This window comes from Hypanus sabinus, chromosome 16 (genome assembly GCF_030144855.1).
Source record: "Hypanus sabinus isolate sHypSab1 chromosome 16, sHypSab1.hap1, whole genome shotgun sequence".
In the NCBI taxonomy this organism is placed as follows: Eukaryota; Metazoa; Chordata; class Chondrichthyes; order Myliobatiformes; family Dasyatidae; genus Hypanus; species Hypanus sabinus.
In genome coordinates this window covers 62,507,565-62,523,536 of record NC_082721.1, presented here as the reverse complement: position 1 = coordinate 62,523,536, position 15,972 = coordinate 62,507,565, and the positions used below count along the sequence as shown (strand labels likewise).

Here is a 15,972-nt window from a genome sequence, read left to right as displayed (position 1 = left end):
CCATCATGTGCCAAGTTCCAAACGCCTAAAATCGAGGAAAAACTTTGCTACAGTGGAGGAACTATCACACGGAACATTGCCCCAAACATACAGGATTGACTTCTGGTAACAAACAGAAGCCAGAACCCCACCAAACAATATAGTGCAAGACCCCACAAAAATGTTGCCAGGCGGGGCACTGCTTGACAGACGGAAGTGGTGCACTGTCAATGGAGTGAGAGCGGGAGTTTGTAGGACGGGAGACCATATGGTGAAGTGGGGTTTAAAGACCAGTGAATCCTGTGAGTGTGGTAAAAGGGTGCAGAACATTGAACATGTTCTGTGCAACTGCCCACTCTCACCTGATTTAGCTGACACTGACCTGCTCAACATCAACCAAACAACACTAGAGTGGCTGGCTGACTGGTGTGACAAGCTCTGATGATGACCATCAGATAGGAGGTACAGGAGCACTGGATCTCTCTAAACTGCATGGGTGTGTGGCCCTGCAACAACTGAAATAATCCTGTGCACATTGCATTTGCTGCTGCTCAGCTGGAATTTTTCTTTTATATCATGCTTTATTAAAGTGCTGTGCAGTTTTCAGGCCATATAAAAATTTCCAGGCCAGAGCAATGGTTGGACCATGCAGCTGAAAAAAAAATAAACAATGTTGTATAGAAGCCCGAGATCCTGCACCAGCAGGTTCAAGAATAGTTATTACCCTCCTAAAACAGCATGGATAACTTTACTCACCTTAACTCTAAACTGATTCCACTAACTATAGGGATTCTACCACTCAAGTTCTCAGTATTTTTTATTTGCACAATTTGTCTTCTTTTGCACATCGGTTGTTTGTCAATCTGTCAGTATAGTTTTCATAAATCCTATTTATTATTCTCTAAATGACTGCAAGAAATCGAATTTCAAGGTAGTATATGGTTATATACAGTTTGATAATAAATTTACTTTGACTTGGGTCTGGTCTGGTAATAGTGTGTGTGTATGTCAAACCCAAGGAACAATACACTGCATAGAGATGTTTAAAGTAAATGCTGAAATTGGGGCAAAATCTTTCAAAGATAAAAATCTCTATTTTTTTTAAAGTTTACTCTGGTTATACTGAACCAGGAACTTGCTGCTTGCATTGAAAAGCTGACATTATGTAGTGTGTGTAAGCTGAATGCAGACAGCCTTGTTTTTCAGGGTGATTTTCAGGGATGAGACCTGGCAGATGGGCCATCGATCACTGTTTGCAGCTGAAATATTCAATATTTTTGACTGCGAATTATTAGTTTAGTGATCAGCAAAGCATGGGAAAAATCAAGATTGACAGAATTGGTTGGTCTTTTTATTGACAACATAGATTATTACAAGTTGAAAAGGCAAAAATCATTTCAAAGACATGGTGCGACATCCTTCACACTTTCAAATCCATTCCAAACCCTTTACCACAACAAACAAAAAGTGCAAAGGTAATCCAGGAAAAACAGAGTCAACAAATAAGCCTAAGTAAAGCAGGCTGGTTAACACATAGAACTCGAGAACTCCCAGCGATTGGTGCTTTGGAGATGGCCAACGGGTTCATTCCATTTCGACTGAGAATGCTTGTGTTCCATGGTACGAACACATTACCAACAGTGCAGAATAAAAACAATCTGCTGTAAACAAGGAGTTCTGTCCAAAAAACAACTTTCATTCAATTAAAAATAAATCATGAATATTAAGGATAAATCCTCAGTCCAGCTATAGTGTCTTTGTCAGTGGGAAGGCTGCTTTCTTCTTCCTCATGACTGGTTGATAATACAGTGAATAGATATGTATGTACAACTGAGAGATGCTGTAATGAATGGATACTCCTGTATCCCAATTAAAACAGAAAAAGATGTAAGCTGACTGGGAAATGGTTTCACTATTTATTACCTGGTCTAGAATAATGCCCCCTGTGTAAGGTTTCTTTATGAGCCTTATGTGAATGATGCCATATTGTGCACATCACTCTTGTTCATCGACCTGTAAATGCATTCATTGAATTTTCTTATTCCACAGTTCCAGTGGTTGCATCAGTCAATGTATTTATGATAGTATTGCTGACAACTTTGTTATGTTATTATATACAAGTAAGTTTAATATAAAGAGAATTTTAAAAAACAAATTTATAATATGGATCTTGTGCTTCTGAATACTAGTTGTACTTCTGGACTGCCAGCTTTTCTAAAACACACCAATATGGCCATCATTATGGTTTATCTGATCCGTGTCTACTTTCTGCACAATTAAAGAAATGCGAAACAATCCAGCTTTTCAGAGCCTCTTGATTATCTCTTTCAAAGTCTAACCAGCATGACGGATTGGCCCTAAACTCAGTGCACTCTGAACAATGCTATTGTATAATCCTGTACTGCTGTGATTTATGTGATATGGATCTAAATCCTTCCTCCCCAGTATTTTGTGGCACTCTAATATAGGACGTACATTTTCTGAGTGTGCGCATGCGTACAAGGATATGCATCCATGTATGCGTGTAGAACAACAGAATCAGCAGTGATCGTCCTACCACTACCACTCGCGGTGGAAATGTACACTAGAGAAAAGATCATTCTGCTGATGTTCTGGAGAGGTACAAACAAAAATACCGCTATCAACTTGACTGCTTGGTCATCGTGAACACAGCACACGTAGACTTTCCTTCCTGTTTTTGGAGGCTGGATATGGAAAGTACATCTCTACATGTCTGGAAAATCTTTGGGAGCCCCAGCCTAACAAATAACCAAATAAAACCCTTGGCTACTGGAATTTTTAGTGTTTTACCCACTCAATCTTAAATAATCATGCTCTGTGTAAAATATCCCATTAAATCTTTAAATAATCTGAATAAATAATAAATCATATAAAAAAGAAAAAAGATTACAATTGCCTATTTTTGAAATTACACAGCAGGATTAGGTTTCAAATCACACATGACAGCAATAACAAAAGGTTGTACTTTAGAGACAAAGGCAATCGGGATTCAACAGAAAGATGGTGGGTTTACCCAGCACTGCCTCTGTCCTGATTCTGATTAGAAGAAGCAAGAGTAAAAGGTAAAAATCTGGGCAGATACCTTATGTCAGGACTTTTTTTTTAAACGAACATTGAAGTCAAGAGGAGAAAGGAGAGCAGTGGAATTTGTTCACTTTTAACAATGATAATTACAGATATAAAAGGCTATATCAATGTGAATAAAGATTCACATTGGGCTTGTCATAAAATATGGTAATGGATTAAGGGTTAAACTTACAACGGATTTAATAAAGAGTAATGTATCTGCTTGGAGCAACACAAAATACTGGAGGAACTCAGGTCAGGCAGTATCAATGTAAGGAATATATAGTCGACATTTCGGGCAACCCTTCAATATGTCAGCCCGAAACATTGACTGTTTAATCTCCTCCATAGAAGCTCCCTGACCTGCTGAGCTTTTCCAGTGTTTTGTGTGTTGATTTGGATTTCCAGCATCTGTAGAATCTCTTGTGTTTAGCACTTGTTTGGAATTACTTATGTCTGTGCAGAGATGCTTCTACAAGGACTTAGGTAGGTAGATATGTTATTGCAGCACACCTTTCATTGTATATAGTTGTTTTATATTCTATTTAGAGTCATTATTTTGTCAGCTAAGCCCCAAAACAGAAATTAACATTTAACAGTTATTATTGTAAGACCATCAAGCTTTTCATAAAAATTATTTGTCAAAAACATTAAGCATAAGATCACTATGCTGATCAGCCCTCTAACACTGCACTTGGTCATTCCCTTTCTGAAGTGACAATTTAGATAAAACCAAAGTTCATAAAGAACACAGACAACTATTATGGTATGTTTTTACACCTCTAGACATTTTCTACCTTCCTTCAGGAGTAACTTTTCCTTTTAAATGAAGCTGCAGCTTGGTCACCACAACCTCTTCTCACTAGATGGTCTGACAAGTGGTGACACTATTTACCTTTCAACAGGCAGATCTTTTGGATTCTTGTGTCAACTAGGGTTGCAAAGTGAAAGACTGAATTGATAATGTCAAACACTCTCTCATATATTAACAGTTATGCTATCTGAGTGACTGTTACATCACTAAATAAACTTCTATGTAAAGTAGTGCAAGAAATGAGCAGAAAGGAAATAAACCTCTTCATTAGGAGATATCCATAATGACATAACTCTTTAAGGGGCTGCATTAAACCTCTGCAACTCATAATTACTGTAGAAGAATTAACATTTGGAATGATAGTGGTTCTTAAAAGGTTATTAATACACAAAATATAAGCATAATTGAAAAAGTAATCCAGCAATAAATTATAAGCAGATATTGGATGACTTAAGGCAGTGATTGGTTGGCACCAGAGTGGTCCAGTTGGTTTTCAAGCTATTGGTATTTGATTCTGTGAAAGCATTGATGGAGGGTGTTTGAAGGATCATGCTGTCATTTTAAACCGGTGCCAAAGTGCATCCTTCCTGAATTTCAAAAGATACATTCATGATAAGAAAACAAAATTCTGAAAAATTAGTAACCACCTCTTTACAACTTAACATATGTAAAACCTTAATGGTTGCTCTTGGTGGTTTTAGTATGAGAGTGCACCATCTAATACTGTACAGGGCACAAGTGCATTAGACAAGGACATCAAATTAGACAACAGCCCATGTCAGGTTCTAGATGCAGACACAAGGCATTAGAACAATTTTGTTTTAAATACTCTGTTTACTAAAATATCATGGAGTGATGCCATGACCACAGAAAAAAATCTCACACAAATCTAGCAGTCAGACTCACACAGAGCTATGATTCTAATTTTGAAAATAGTCTCCTGTGACAGGATCAGGGAGGTGAAGAAGCAGTTATAAGCGGCCTGGATTCCGTAGACAACTGCCTTAAATTGAATGGGCCCTGAAGAGGAGGCTTTAAAAAGAGGAAACTCTGTATCCTCTGGCCTTGATCCTTCCACATTCATCCTTCATACCAGTTCCTTCATCTTTGAGAGAAAATTTAAAAAATGACTCCACCAGTTCTTTAGATTTCCACTTTACGTAAGCTTGATCTGCTGAAGGAATTACTGAAATAAAACAAAAGCAAAAGTTAACGGCTGTGGAAATGATTAAAGATAAGCTTTATTCATCATGTTACAAACTTGCAGGTTTTGTTTACTGTGGACTCTCACTTTAAAAGAGCGCTTCAGTGAGGCAGGACTATGATGTCGTTCACTGACTGACTCGTAGCTTGTTTACCTTTAAAACAAGGACACAGACAGTCACAGTCAGAAGTAAGAAGAGAGAGAGAGGAGCGAACCTGGAAAAGGTAGCAGCTTCAGCATGTCGAAGCTGGGGATTTGGAACTCTGCTATATCCACAAGGGTGGGTTAATTATCGATCTAGTGCACATCGAATGTGTGGCTTTCACTTCATATAAACCATAGGAGTGGATTTAGAAAAGTCCCGTGGGACCACTCAAAGTTAACCCTTGCCTAGGTATGTTATGTGGTAACCCTTTGAAGATGACATCCCTGTGACAGATCACTTTGGTGGTAATTCATGTGTGGATTTGGAATGGCTCGACAGAGGATCTTCAACCACTGATATTTATTAATTACTATCACGGAACCTGTGGAATTTAACATAATTGCCTTCTCTCTACGTTTTACCTTGGATTACAAATATCTCTCTCCCATCATTTATTCCGTGGATGAACTGAACTTTCATGCTTTACCATCTCAACACTCTAAGCCTTGTTCCCCCAAGCTCAATAGTTTGGGAGTTATATTTACACACACATAACACAGTTAAATTTTGTTTATCTTGGTTAAGTTGCTATATTATAAGTAGGTACTAATAAAGATAGTGGTTTTAACATCAAAACCAGACTCCAAGTGTGAACTCTATTGCTGCTGGTTCATTTCTAAATTGTTATAGTTTGTAACAGTCACAAGCACATCGGAACGTTCAGTGAAATTCACTGTTTGTGTCAAGGCACCTGACAAGTTACAAATGTATGGGCACTACCTGAGCAGCTGTACAGTGCAAAAAAGTCAGCATTTTTGGGAAAAAATCCAGGTCAGAGAGTTCTTAACAAAGACAGTGTCGCTAGTTGACTGTAGTTGAGAATCATGTTAGTGTAGTGGTTAGTGCATTGCTCTACAGTGCCAATGATGCAGGGTTCAATACAGTCTGAAAATGAGTTGGGGGCCAGCTTACAAGTGTCACCATATATCCAGCATCAATATATCATGCCCATAATTTACTCACTTTGATTAATTTCTACACCTTTGGAATGTGCGAGAAAACCGGAGAGCACTTGTCGGAAACCCACAGTCACAGACTTACAGACATGCCAGGAATTGAACCTCTACAGCAGCTCAAGTGATCTGACAATAAGATACAATTTAAATACTGAACATCTTACAAAGACAAGAAATGTTAGGAAGAGTTATTGAGGTCTCTTCATCAATCAGTAAGACCGTGGTGAAATTATTCTGCTCTCTGTGAAGCAGCAGCCAACAAAGGTGGGAACAGACAGGCCAGTGTGAGGGGAGAGGGCAAGAGAGGAACAAAGGATGACAATGGAGATCTCGAGAAAGTAGGAAAAGGCCAGGGCACATTTGGTGGAAGGAGCAGGTTATAGGGGAGATAAAGATGATAGGAGCATGTAGGTTTGAGGAAGAGTGAGGGGTTGGTAGTCTGTGATTACATTCGAGAAGAGGGGTGGAGTGAACTGTTGGGTAATGTGTGGGGTGGGGTTAATTAACAGTTTAGGGTTCAGAAAGTGGTCAATGGTAGTTGATCAATGGGATGTAAGCAAGCTAGGTGAAATGGGAATATCAGGTAAGGGGGTGAAATGATTGGGTAAGGGAGTGAGGGGATTGAGTGAGTAGACAGGGGGAGTGTGTAGGAAGGGTTGGGGGTTTTGTGAACAGTGCAGGATAGGGCTGTGAGTGAGTGTGGGGAGGGATGGAGGTGTGGGTGAGCAGTGGCGGGAGATCAGCAAATGAGAAGTGATGGGAGAGGGTGGGAGTTGTGAGTAATGTTGAAGTGAGGAGTGGGAGTGAGCAATACATGGGGTGAGGACATTGAGCTAGTAAATTTGGCAAGTCGACGGGTCTTGAAATACGGGAGTTGTTTTTCAGAACTAGAGGAATTTTAAAAAAACATTTCCCAGAACTGAGAGGAGGAGGATGCACATAGAATGAGAGGAAGGGAGAAGTGACAGTGGGGAGGAATCACTAGAACATTTGTGGATGGGGGAGGAAGTAAAACAAGTGAGTAGAGAACAAGAGGAAAGGGAGTCTGGATTTTAAAGTTAAGTATTTGACCTGTAGTTGAGAGTCATGGAGAGAGTGTGTGGTTACAAAATTGACATATGGGTTGAGTGAAACTGGAATTTCAGAATAAGAACAGAATTTCAATTTAGTCAATGAGGCCCTGCCCTTATTCCACAGAAGATGCCTTACCGGTGACTTGTATTGGGTATAAGGGTCTTGTACAGCTGGGGAATTTTCCTGTTGATCATGGGTTGCAGTGACTCTTTCAGTCGGTGATAGTTACGCTCCAGCTCTCTGTGGTATTCTTTCTGGTCTGCTCCAATCAGGGTCTTGTTCTTGCGCAAGGCGTCATCACATCTACAGGCAAACACTATTTATTGAAATACACTCATATTTAACTCTTCATTACTATGCAATTAACTTTCAAGGCAGCAAGTGCGGTTTGATGTTAGCTGCAGCAAGATACTGGGAAAATCTGATTCTCGGCCTGCACTTCTTTATTTATTACTTACTCAGAGGTACAGAGAGGAACAGGTCTTACAGGCCCAACACGCTGTGCCGCCCAGCAACCCATCTACTTAACATTAGCCTAATCACAGGGCAATTTGCAATAAACAAATTAACATACTAACCAATATGTCTTTGGACTGTGGAAGGAAACCAGAGTACCCAAAGGAAATCCACACGGTCACAGGGAGAACGTACAAACTCCTTACAGACAGTACCAGAAATGAACTCTAATCTCTGATACTCTGAGCTGTAATAGGGCAGAACTAACTGTAATGCTACTGTGGGTCTTGTCAGGTGTGTTCTTGATATGGTGGTCTACATTTTACTTATGTCAAATAGAGGTCTATCATTCCTCAGACTGACATAATACTGGCCAATACCAAACTGGCAGCCACTATTTTCCTAAAAAAAATACTGACCAATTAGATGCTGAGTCATAACTGTTCAGCATGAGAAGCTCGTATCTGCTACAGGATAGCTGACATTACAAGGAGTTTAAGTTTAAAGGGGCTACATCTGGTGCTTTCACAGTTACGAGGTGAATAACAGTGCAGAGCTAGTCAGCACAGCTTAGACACAAACAGTCTGACGTACCGTTTCATGAAGTCTTTGAAGCAGAGTCGCAGCTTGTTGTGATGTCGGAAGAGTTTGGGGTCATCTGGAATGTCTGCCAGGAAAACTTGGGCCACTTCCAAAGGTCCCTGTGAGAGTTACAAAGCAAAACCAGCATTATTTCAATCACACATCTGTTACAACTCTACAATCCCAGGGACTGTTCATTATTTTTAACCATGAAGTGGTTTAACAATGCTGTAACTCAAAGGTGAAGAGGTATAAGAGGTTGGAAGTAAACTCTCACGATACACAATTTCTACTCAACTGTCCTAACAAAGCACTAATTCTTACTGAAAATGGTCACATGGATACCAGCAGCTCCCGCAGCGTAGAACAGTGATCTGTACCTGATAAAAGTGGCCACTGTGTGTGTTCTGTATGCTTTTAGTCTTCTGTTGCTGTAGCTCATCTGCTTCAATGTTTGACATGTACATTCAGAGATGCTCTTCTGCACACCACTGTTGCAACACGTTGTTATTTGACTTACTGTCGCCTTCCTGTCAGCTTGAACCAGTCTGGTCATTCTCCTCTGAGCTCTCTCATCAACAAGGCACTGCTGCTCACTGCATGTTTTTAGTTACTTGCACTATTCTCTGTAAACTCTAGAGACAATCATGTGTGAAAATCCCAGGAGATCAGCAGTTTCTGAGACAAGTCAAACCACCCTGACTGGCATCAACAATCATTTAACGGTCAATGTCACTTTGATCATATTTCTTCCCCACTCTGATGTTTGGTCTGGACAATAACTGAACTTCCTGACCCTGCCTGCACGCTTTTATGCATTGAGTTGTTGTCATGTGATTAGATATTTACATTAAAGCATCAGTACCTAATAAAGTGGCCACTGAGTGTATAAGTGAGACGTTCTGATTGCCAGGGTATCACCGCTATGTGCAAATCTGTGCCCGTCCATGACCTACACTGGATAGCAGCAGAAACCCTCTTTACCCTCCCTCCCATGTTATTGAATCCTACCTGCCCCATTTTCAAGGTCAATTATAAAAGGGCTGCCATTGACCAGTTTGAGATTAAATAACTGAGCAGAGGACAGGAAGCAGACCAGGAATGTTTCTGGAATGCTCAGTACCTCCTTCCACAATGTGTTTTAGACCATAACCATAAGACACAGGAGCAGATTTAGGCCATTTGGCCCATTGAGTCTGCTCTGCCATTCAATTATGGCTGACTTATTTTCACCTCTCAACATCAATCTCCTGCCTTCTTCTATTCTAAGGCTGTGCCATTCAGTTGTAGACTCTCCCACTATTGAAGATATCCTCTGCACACATCATTATTCATGCTTAATCTTTTAAGGGCCAACAGTTCTATTAAAAGTTGTACTTCAACACATAGGTTACACGTAAGGCTCAGGAGCCTGAAGACCCACACCCAATGCTTTAGGAACAGCTTCTACCCATTTGCCCTCAGATTTCTGAATGAACACTAGCTCACTATTTCTCGTTTACACTACTTATTTCTTTTTGTAACTTAATGATATTTATGCCTTGACACAAAACAACACATTTCATAACATAATAATTCTCAAGTTTGGCAAGAAAGCCATACATTTTATTTTATTCATTTTTATTTAGAGGTAACAGGTTCTTTTTGGCCCAACAAGTCTGTACCTCCCCAATTACACCCATGTGACCAGTTAACCTACTTTCCCATAGGTCTTTGGAATGTAGAAGGAAACCAGGGCACCAGGAGGAAACCCACATTGTCACGGGGAGAATGTACAAACTTGTTACCGACAGCAGAATCGAACCTGGGTCGCTGGCACTGGCACAGCGTTACACTAGCCGCTGCAGTATCGTGCTGCCCCCATAGAACATTTAACCTGTCACATGGCCAGAAGCCCCAGATGCAGAACTAATCCAATATACATCGGAAGTGGATGATAGAGGCAATATCCCAGTTGGTTCTAATTGCACAGCTGGAGGATTGTGTAAATCAGGTTGCCCAATACCTTGGGAGATGGAGGCCCAAAAGTAGGGTCTAGGACAAAGAGGTGACAGGAACAATAACACGGGCAAGAGGTGTAAACAGAAAGCGCAAGCTTCAGTTTGCCAGCAGAAAGCAGCAAGGCTCAGCCAGGCAGCAGGAATTACCTTGGACCCTTGATGTGTAATACTTTACCGTACCATTGACGTGGTTTCAATTCCCATCTCTGTCTATAAGGAGTTTCTACGTTTCCCCCTTGACTATGTGGGTTTCCTCCGGGTGCTTTGGTTTTCACCCACATTCCAAAGATATTCAGGTTAACATTGGCAAGTTGTGGGCATTGGCAGTATAAAGATACTTGTGGGCTGCCCTCAGCACATCCCTGGATTGTGTTGGTCACTAACACAGATGACACAATTTGTTGTACGTTTTGAAATTTCGATAAACTTGTGATCTTCTAAGAGGATCATCACCTTATTGTTTAAACTGATTATTGACTTCAGGAGGAGGAAACCAGAGGCCCATGAGTCAGTCTTTGGGACATCAGAGATGGAGAGGACCGGCAACTTTAAATTCTTCAGCCTCATCATTTCAGAAGATCTGTCCTGGGTCTAGCATGTAAGTAGCATTACAAAGAAAGCACACAGCATCTCTGCTTCCTTAGAAGTTTGCAAATATTCGGCATGTTATCTAAAGCTTTGACAAACTTCTATCGATGTGACAGTGGAGACTGTATAGACTGATTAAATCATGGCTTGGTATGGAAGTAGCAATGCCCTTGAATAGAAAAGCTTACAAAAATTAGTGGATACAACCCAATCCATCATGGGTAAAGCCCCTAGGGATGTCACAGGAGAGCAGCATCCATCATCACAGACCCCACCACTCAGGCCATGTTCTCTTCTCGCTGCTACCATCAGGAAGGAGGTACAGGAACAATACCACCAGGTTCAGTAACAGTTTTTAACTCCTCAGCCATTAGGCTTATGAACCAGAGGGGATAACTTCAGAATCAGGTTTGTTGTGAAATTTGTTAACGTAGCAGCAGTACAATGCAATACACGATAATATAGAAAGAAAACAAAATAAATAAGTAAATCAATTTCAGTAAGTATATATACAGTGGCATGCAAAAGTTTGGGCACCCCTGGTCAAAATTTCTGATGCTGTGAATAGCTAAGAGAGTAAAGATGACCTGATTTCCAAAAGGCATAAAGTTAAAGATGACACATTTCTTTCATATTTTAAGCAAGATTACTTTTTTATTTCCATCTTTTACAGTTTCAAAATACCAAAATGGAAAAGGGCCTGAAGCAAAAGTTTGGGCACTCTGCATGGTCACACCCCCTTTGGCAAGTATCACAGCTTGTAAACGCTTTCTGTAGCCAGCTAAGAGTCTTTCAGTTCTTGTTTGGGGGATTTTCACCCATTCTTCCTTGCAAAAGGCTTCTAGTTCTGTGAGATTCTTGGGTTGTCTTGCATGCACTGCTCTTTTGAGGTCTATCCACAGATTATCGATGACAGTTAGGTCAGAGGACTGTGAGGGCCATGGCAAAACCTTCAGCTTGTGCCTCTTGAGGTAGTCCATTTTAGGTTTTGAGGAATGTTTAGGATCATTATCCTGTTGCAGAAGCCAACCTCTTTTCATCTTCAGTTTTTCTTTTACAGACGGTGTGAAGTTTGCTTCCAAAATTTGCTGGTATTTAATTGAATTCATTCTTCCCTCTACCAGTGAAATGTTCCCCGTGCCACTGGCTGCACCACAAGCTCAAAGCATGGTTGATCCACCCGTGTTTAATAGATGGAGAGGTGTTCTTTTCATGAAATTCTCCACCCATTTTTCTCCAAACATACCTTTGCTCATTGTGGCCAAAAAGTTCTATCTTAACTTCATCAGTCTACAGGACTTGTTTCCAAAATGCATTGGGCTTGTTTAGATGTTCCTTTGCAAACTTCTGACGCTGAACTTTGAGGTGAGGACGCAGGAAAGGTTTTCTTCTGATGACTCTTCCATGAAGGTCATATTTGTGTGTCGCTGCACAGTAGAACAGTGCACCACCACTCCAGAGTCTGCTAAATTTTCCTGAAGGTCTTTTGCAGTAAAACGAGGGTTTTGTTTTGCCTTTCTAGCAATACTATGAGCAGTTCTCTCGGAAAGTTTTCTTGGTCTTCCAGGCCTCAACTTGACTTCCATCGTTCCCGTTAACTGCCATTTCTTAATTACATTATAAACTGAGGAAACGGCTACTTGAAAACACTTTGCTATCTTCTTATAGCCTTCTCCTGCTTTGTGGGCATCATTTATTTTAATTTTTAGAGTGCTAGGCAGTTGCTTAGAGAAGCCCATGGCTGCTGATTGTTGGGACAAGGTTTGAGGAGTCAGGGTATTTATAAAGCTTTGAAATTTGCATCACCTGGCCTTTCCTAATGATGACTGTGAACAAGCCATAGCCCTAACAAGCTAATTAAGGTCTGAAAGTTGGTGAAAGTTATCTCTTGGGGTGCCCAAACTTTTGCATGGTGCTCCTTTCCTTTTTTTCACTCTAAAATAGTACAAAACAAAAATAATATACTAATCTTACTTAAAATGTTGAAAAGAATGTTTCATCTTTAACTTGATGACTTTTGGAGATCAGTTCATCTTCTACTCACTTAATTATTCACAGTAACAGAAATTTTGACCAGGGGTGCCCAAACTTTTGCATGCCACTGTATATGTATGTTAAATAGAGTAAAAACAGTGCAAAAACAGAAATAGTATATATATATTTTTTAAAAAGTGAGTTCAATGTCCACTTAGGAATTGTATGGCAGAGAGGAAGAAGCTGTTCCTGAATTGCTAGTGTGCGCCTTCAGGCTTCTGTATGTCCTTCCTGAGGCACTGCTCCTTGAAGATGTCTTGGATACTATGGAGGCTAGTATCCAAGATGGAGCTGACAAATTTTACAACTCTCTGCAGTTTCTTTTGGTCCTGTGCAGCAGCACCCCACCCCATACTAGATAATGCTCTGCATGCTCTCCACAGTACATACATAGTAGTTTGAGTGCTTTAGGTGACAAACAGAATCTCTTCAAAGCCCTAATAAAATATAGCTGCTGTCTTGTCTTCTTTATAGCTGCATTGATATGTTGGGGTGAGATTAGATATTAGAAGATATCTCAGAGATATTAATACCCAGGAACTTGACCTCACTCTCTCCACCTCTGACCTTTCTAAGGATTGGTTTGTGTTTACTCGTCTTACCCTTCCTGAAGTCCACAATCAGCTCTTTTGTCTTACTGACAATTGAGTGCAAGATTGTTGCTGCGACACCACTCAACTAGCTGGTATATCTCATTCATGTACACCCTTTCATTCCCATCTGAGATTCTACCAACAATGGTTGTATCATCAGCAAATTTATACATGGCATTCACTCACCCCAAAACTGAACTGTTGCCACAACCTATGGGCTCCCTTTTAAAGACTCCATGTCACAATTTGAATATTTATTGGTTATTTATGTATGATTATTATTTAGCTTTTTTGTATTTACATATTTTGTTGTCTTTCGCACATTGATTGTTTGTTACTGATTTCATGGCATTTCTTTATATTTACTGTGAATGCCCACAGGAATATGAATCTCAGGGTTGTATATGGTGATATACATGTACTTTGATAATAAATTTACTTTGAACTTTGATCCCATGGCAGCAACATCAAGGTGTTTCAAACAAGATCTCAATGGTGGAGCTGGCAGAAAACATAATCAGTGAAGGCAGTGGAAGGCTGCAGCAGTGAAGTCATCCTGCTGAGGATGTGAAGAGGGTATGTGTAGAAGGGATGGGCGAGGGGTAAGTGTAGCAAAATATGTAGACAGGACCAGGGAGAGGATACGTCATTGGTGAAGTGTAAGAGGACAGGGAAGAGGTAGCTAAAATAAGATGCCAGACAGCATGTGGCAACCACAAAGAAGAGGAACCTTGCGACCACAAGACAATGTGTTCGGCAAAGTATTTTGAGCTATATACCTATTTCGAGTGTTTTGCTTGCGTCCATAACCATTCCAAGTACTTCACTTGCATCTATGCTCATTCCGAGTATTTTGTGTGCTTAACTATGCGATAGCCAATCAATCGATGAATTTGAATCGGTAACCATATTTGCGAATGTAGTGCCCCGTTTTTGGGTATAAGTATGACCTTTGTAAACCGACAAATTGGGAGTTGGCTACCTTATGCCCGAAGTGCATGGGGCAACTGAGCAGGTTAATAATCTCAGGTTAACACTGCAAGCCATGCCACTGGAACCTGACCCCAATCTGTCAAGGACAGTGTGGTGGCTGCCCATACATCAGCTTCTCCATGTTAAACAAAGTGACACATAGGCATTCTACATTAAGGGAATAACCCCTTAGGCGAACATTGTATTCAACTCTAGTGATGATACTACCACCAATGATCACATGTTTGGTGAGTAAAGCTAATCTTTTAACCTTTTGAATCTTGAAGGTAGGAGCAGATAAACAAGAGGATTAAACATACAGAGCTGAGATTATTATAATAATGAAACTTCACATATTGTTAGAAACTTCTAGGTAAAAGAGTAATTGTTCTGTAGCCAGTTTATGTACAGAGTTTGTAGCTTAAAGTAGCACCACGAGTGGTTTAGGCAGTGTCAGTCATATTTCTATCAACCAGAAGTCCTTGAGTCAGTCCTCATCTTTTAGTGATATTTTGTTTCAATATATGTTTGATAATAATCAGATGAAAAATATTATCACTATCCCTACAACTGACTTTTATGGCTATCCAGCGTATGGTATGAAGCAGAGTTAGAAAAACAAATGATCTTTCACTCATCAAATTCAAAAATCAAACTCAGCCAGGTCATGGCTGCAGGGAGCTTCTAAATTAAGGAATTTCAGCAATTCTCAGATGTCATCTCTAATTTATACTGCTGTAGGACCTGATATAAACTCTCACTGAAAGTGCATAGGAATAATATTTGCTCATGGCAATTATTTATGAATAAACGTTCATGATGATGTATATTTGGAGGCTGGCATATGTGAATTCAGGCATGTATGTTGAGTAACTGGTTTACAAGGATCATTCACAACTTGTGAAAAGGAGAAAGGGACTGCATCAATGTGGCAAGTGTGGATGCGGTTGAATCAACTGGGTTCACCATATGCAGAGCACCCCTTTCTTTTTGCTTGAGTTTTTGAATGTGCATGTTTTTCATCTCGGTGGGCCCAGTTTGTAGCTCCCGCACTGTAAGTTGCCCAGCATATACAGAAGGTTAATGTGATTCAATAAATACATTTAATCCTACTACTCCATTGTCAATTTTGCTCTGTGCATGAGTAACAAATGCCGCTAAGCTACGGGCAGTTTCCTTCAGCTCCATTGGCAGTTTCCATGTAAAACACATTACATGCACGTCGTACCTACAGCACGTTTACAGTGCCAAGAAAACACAAATCTGCTCACCACTGAAAAATGCTCTCCAGCACTCACTGTTAGCCACACTGCAGAAACTGCCAGAAGTTAATGAGCACACAAATTTTATCCAAAAAAGGGAAAAAAGAACAGTCTATTCCAACAGAAAGAATTTGCATTTAATAGGCAAGAATATAAACAATTTACT

The 15,972-nt window shown here is 40.2% G+C and overlaps 1 protein-coding gene across 6 annotated transcripts in view; it reads right to left on the bottom strand.

Annotated features, from left to right (window-relative positions):
- Positions 1 to 1,308: 1,308 nt before the first annotated feature.
- The window catches only part of LOC132406362 (dedicator of cytokinesis protein 7-like), a 216,429-nt gene continuing 201,765 nt past the window's right edge, over positions 1,309 to 15,972 (bottom strand). For all 6 annotated transcript variants that reach the window (XM_059991917.1, XM_059991918.1, XM_059991919.1 and 3 more), the window contains 3 exons: positions 8,370 to 8,476; positions 7,455 to 7,622; positions 1,309 to 5,066 (listed from right to left, as the gene is read on the bottom strand). In XM_059991917.1, coding sequence (XP_059847900.1) covers positions 5,024 to 5,066; positions 7,455 to 7,622; positions 8,370 to 8,476 — 318 coding nt within the window. In that variant the 3' untranslated portion in view covers positions 1,309 to 5,023. The remainder of the gene's footprint in view (positions 5,067 to 7,454; positions 7,623 to 8,369; positions 8,477 to 15,972) is intronic.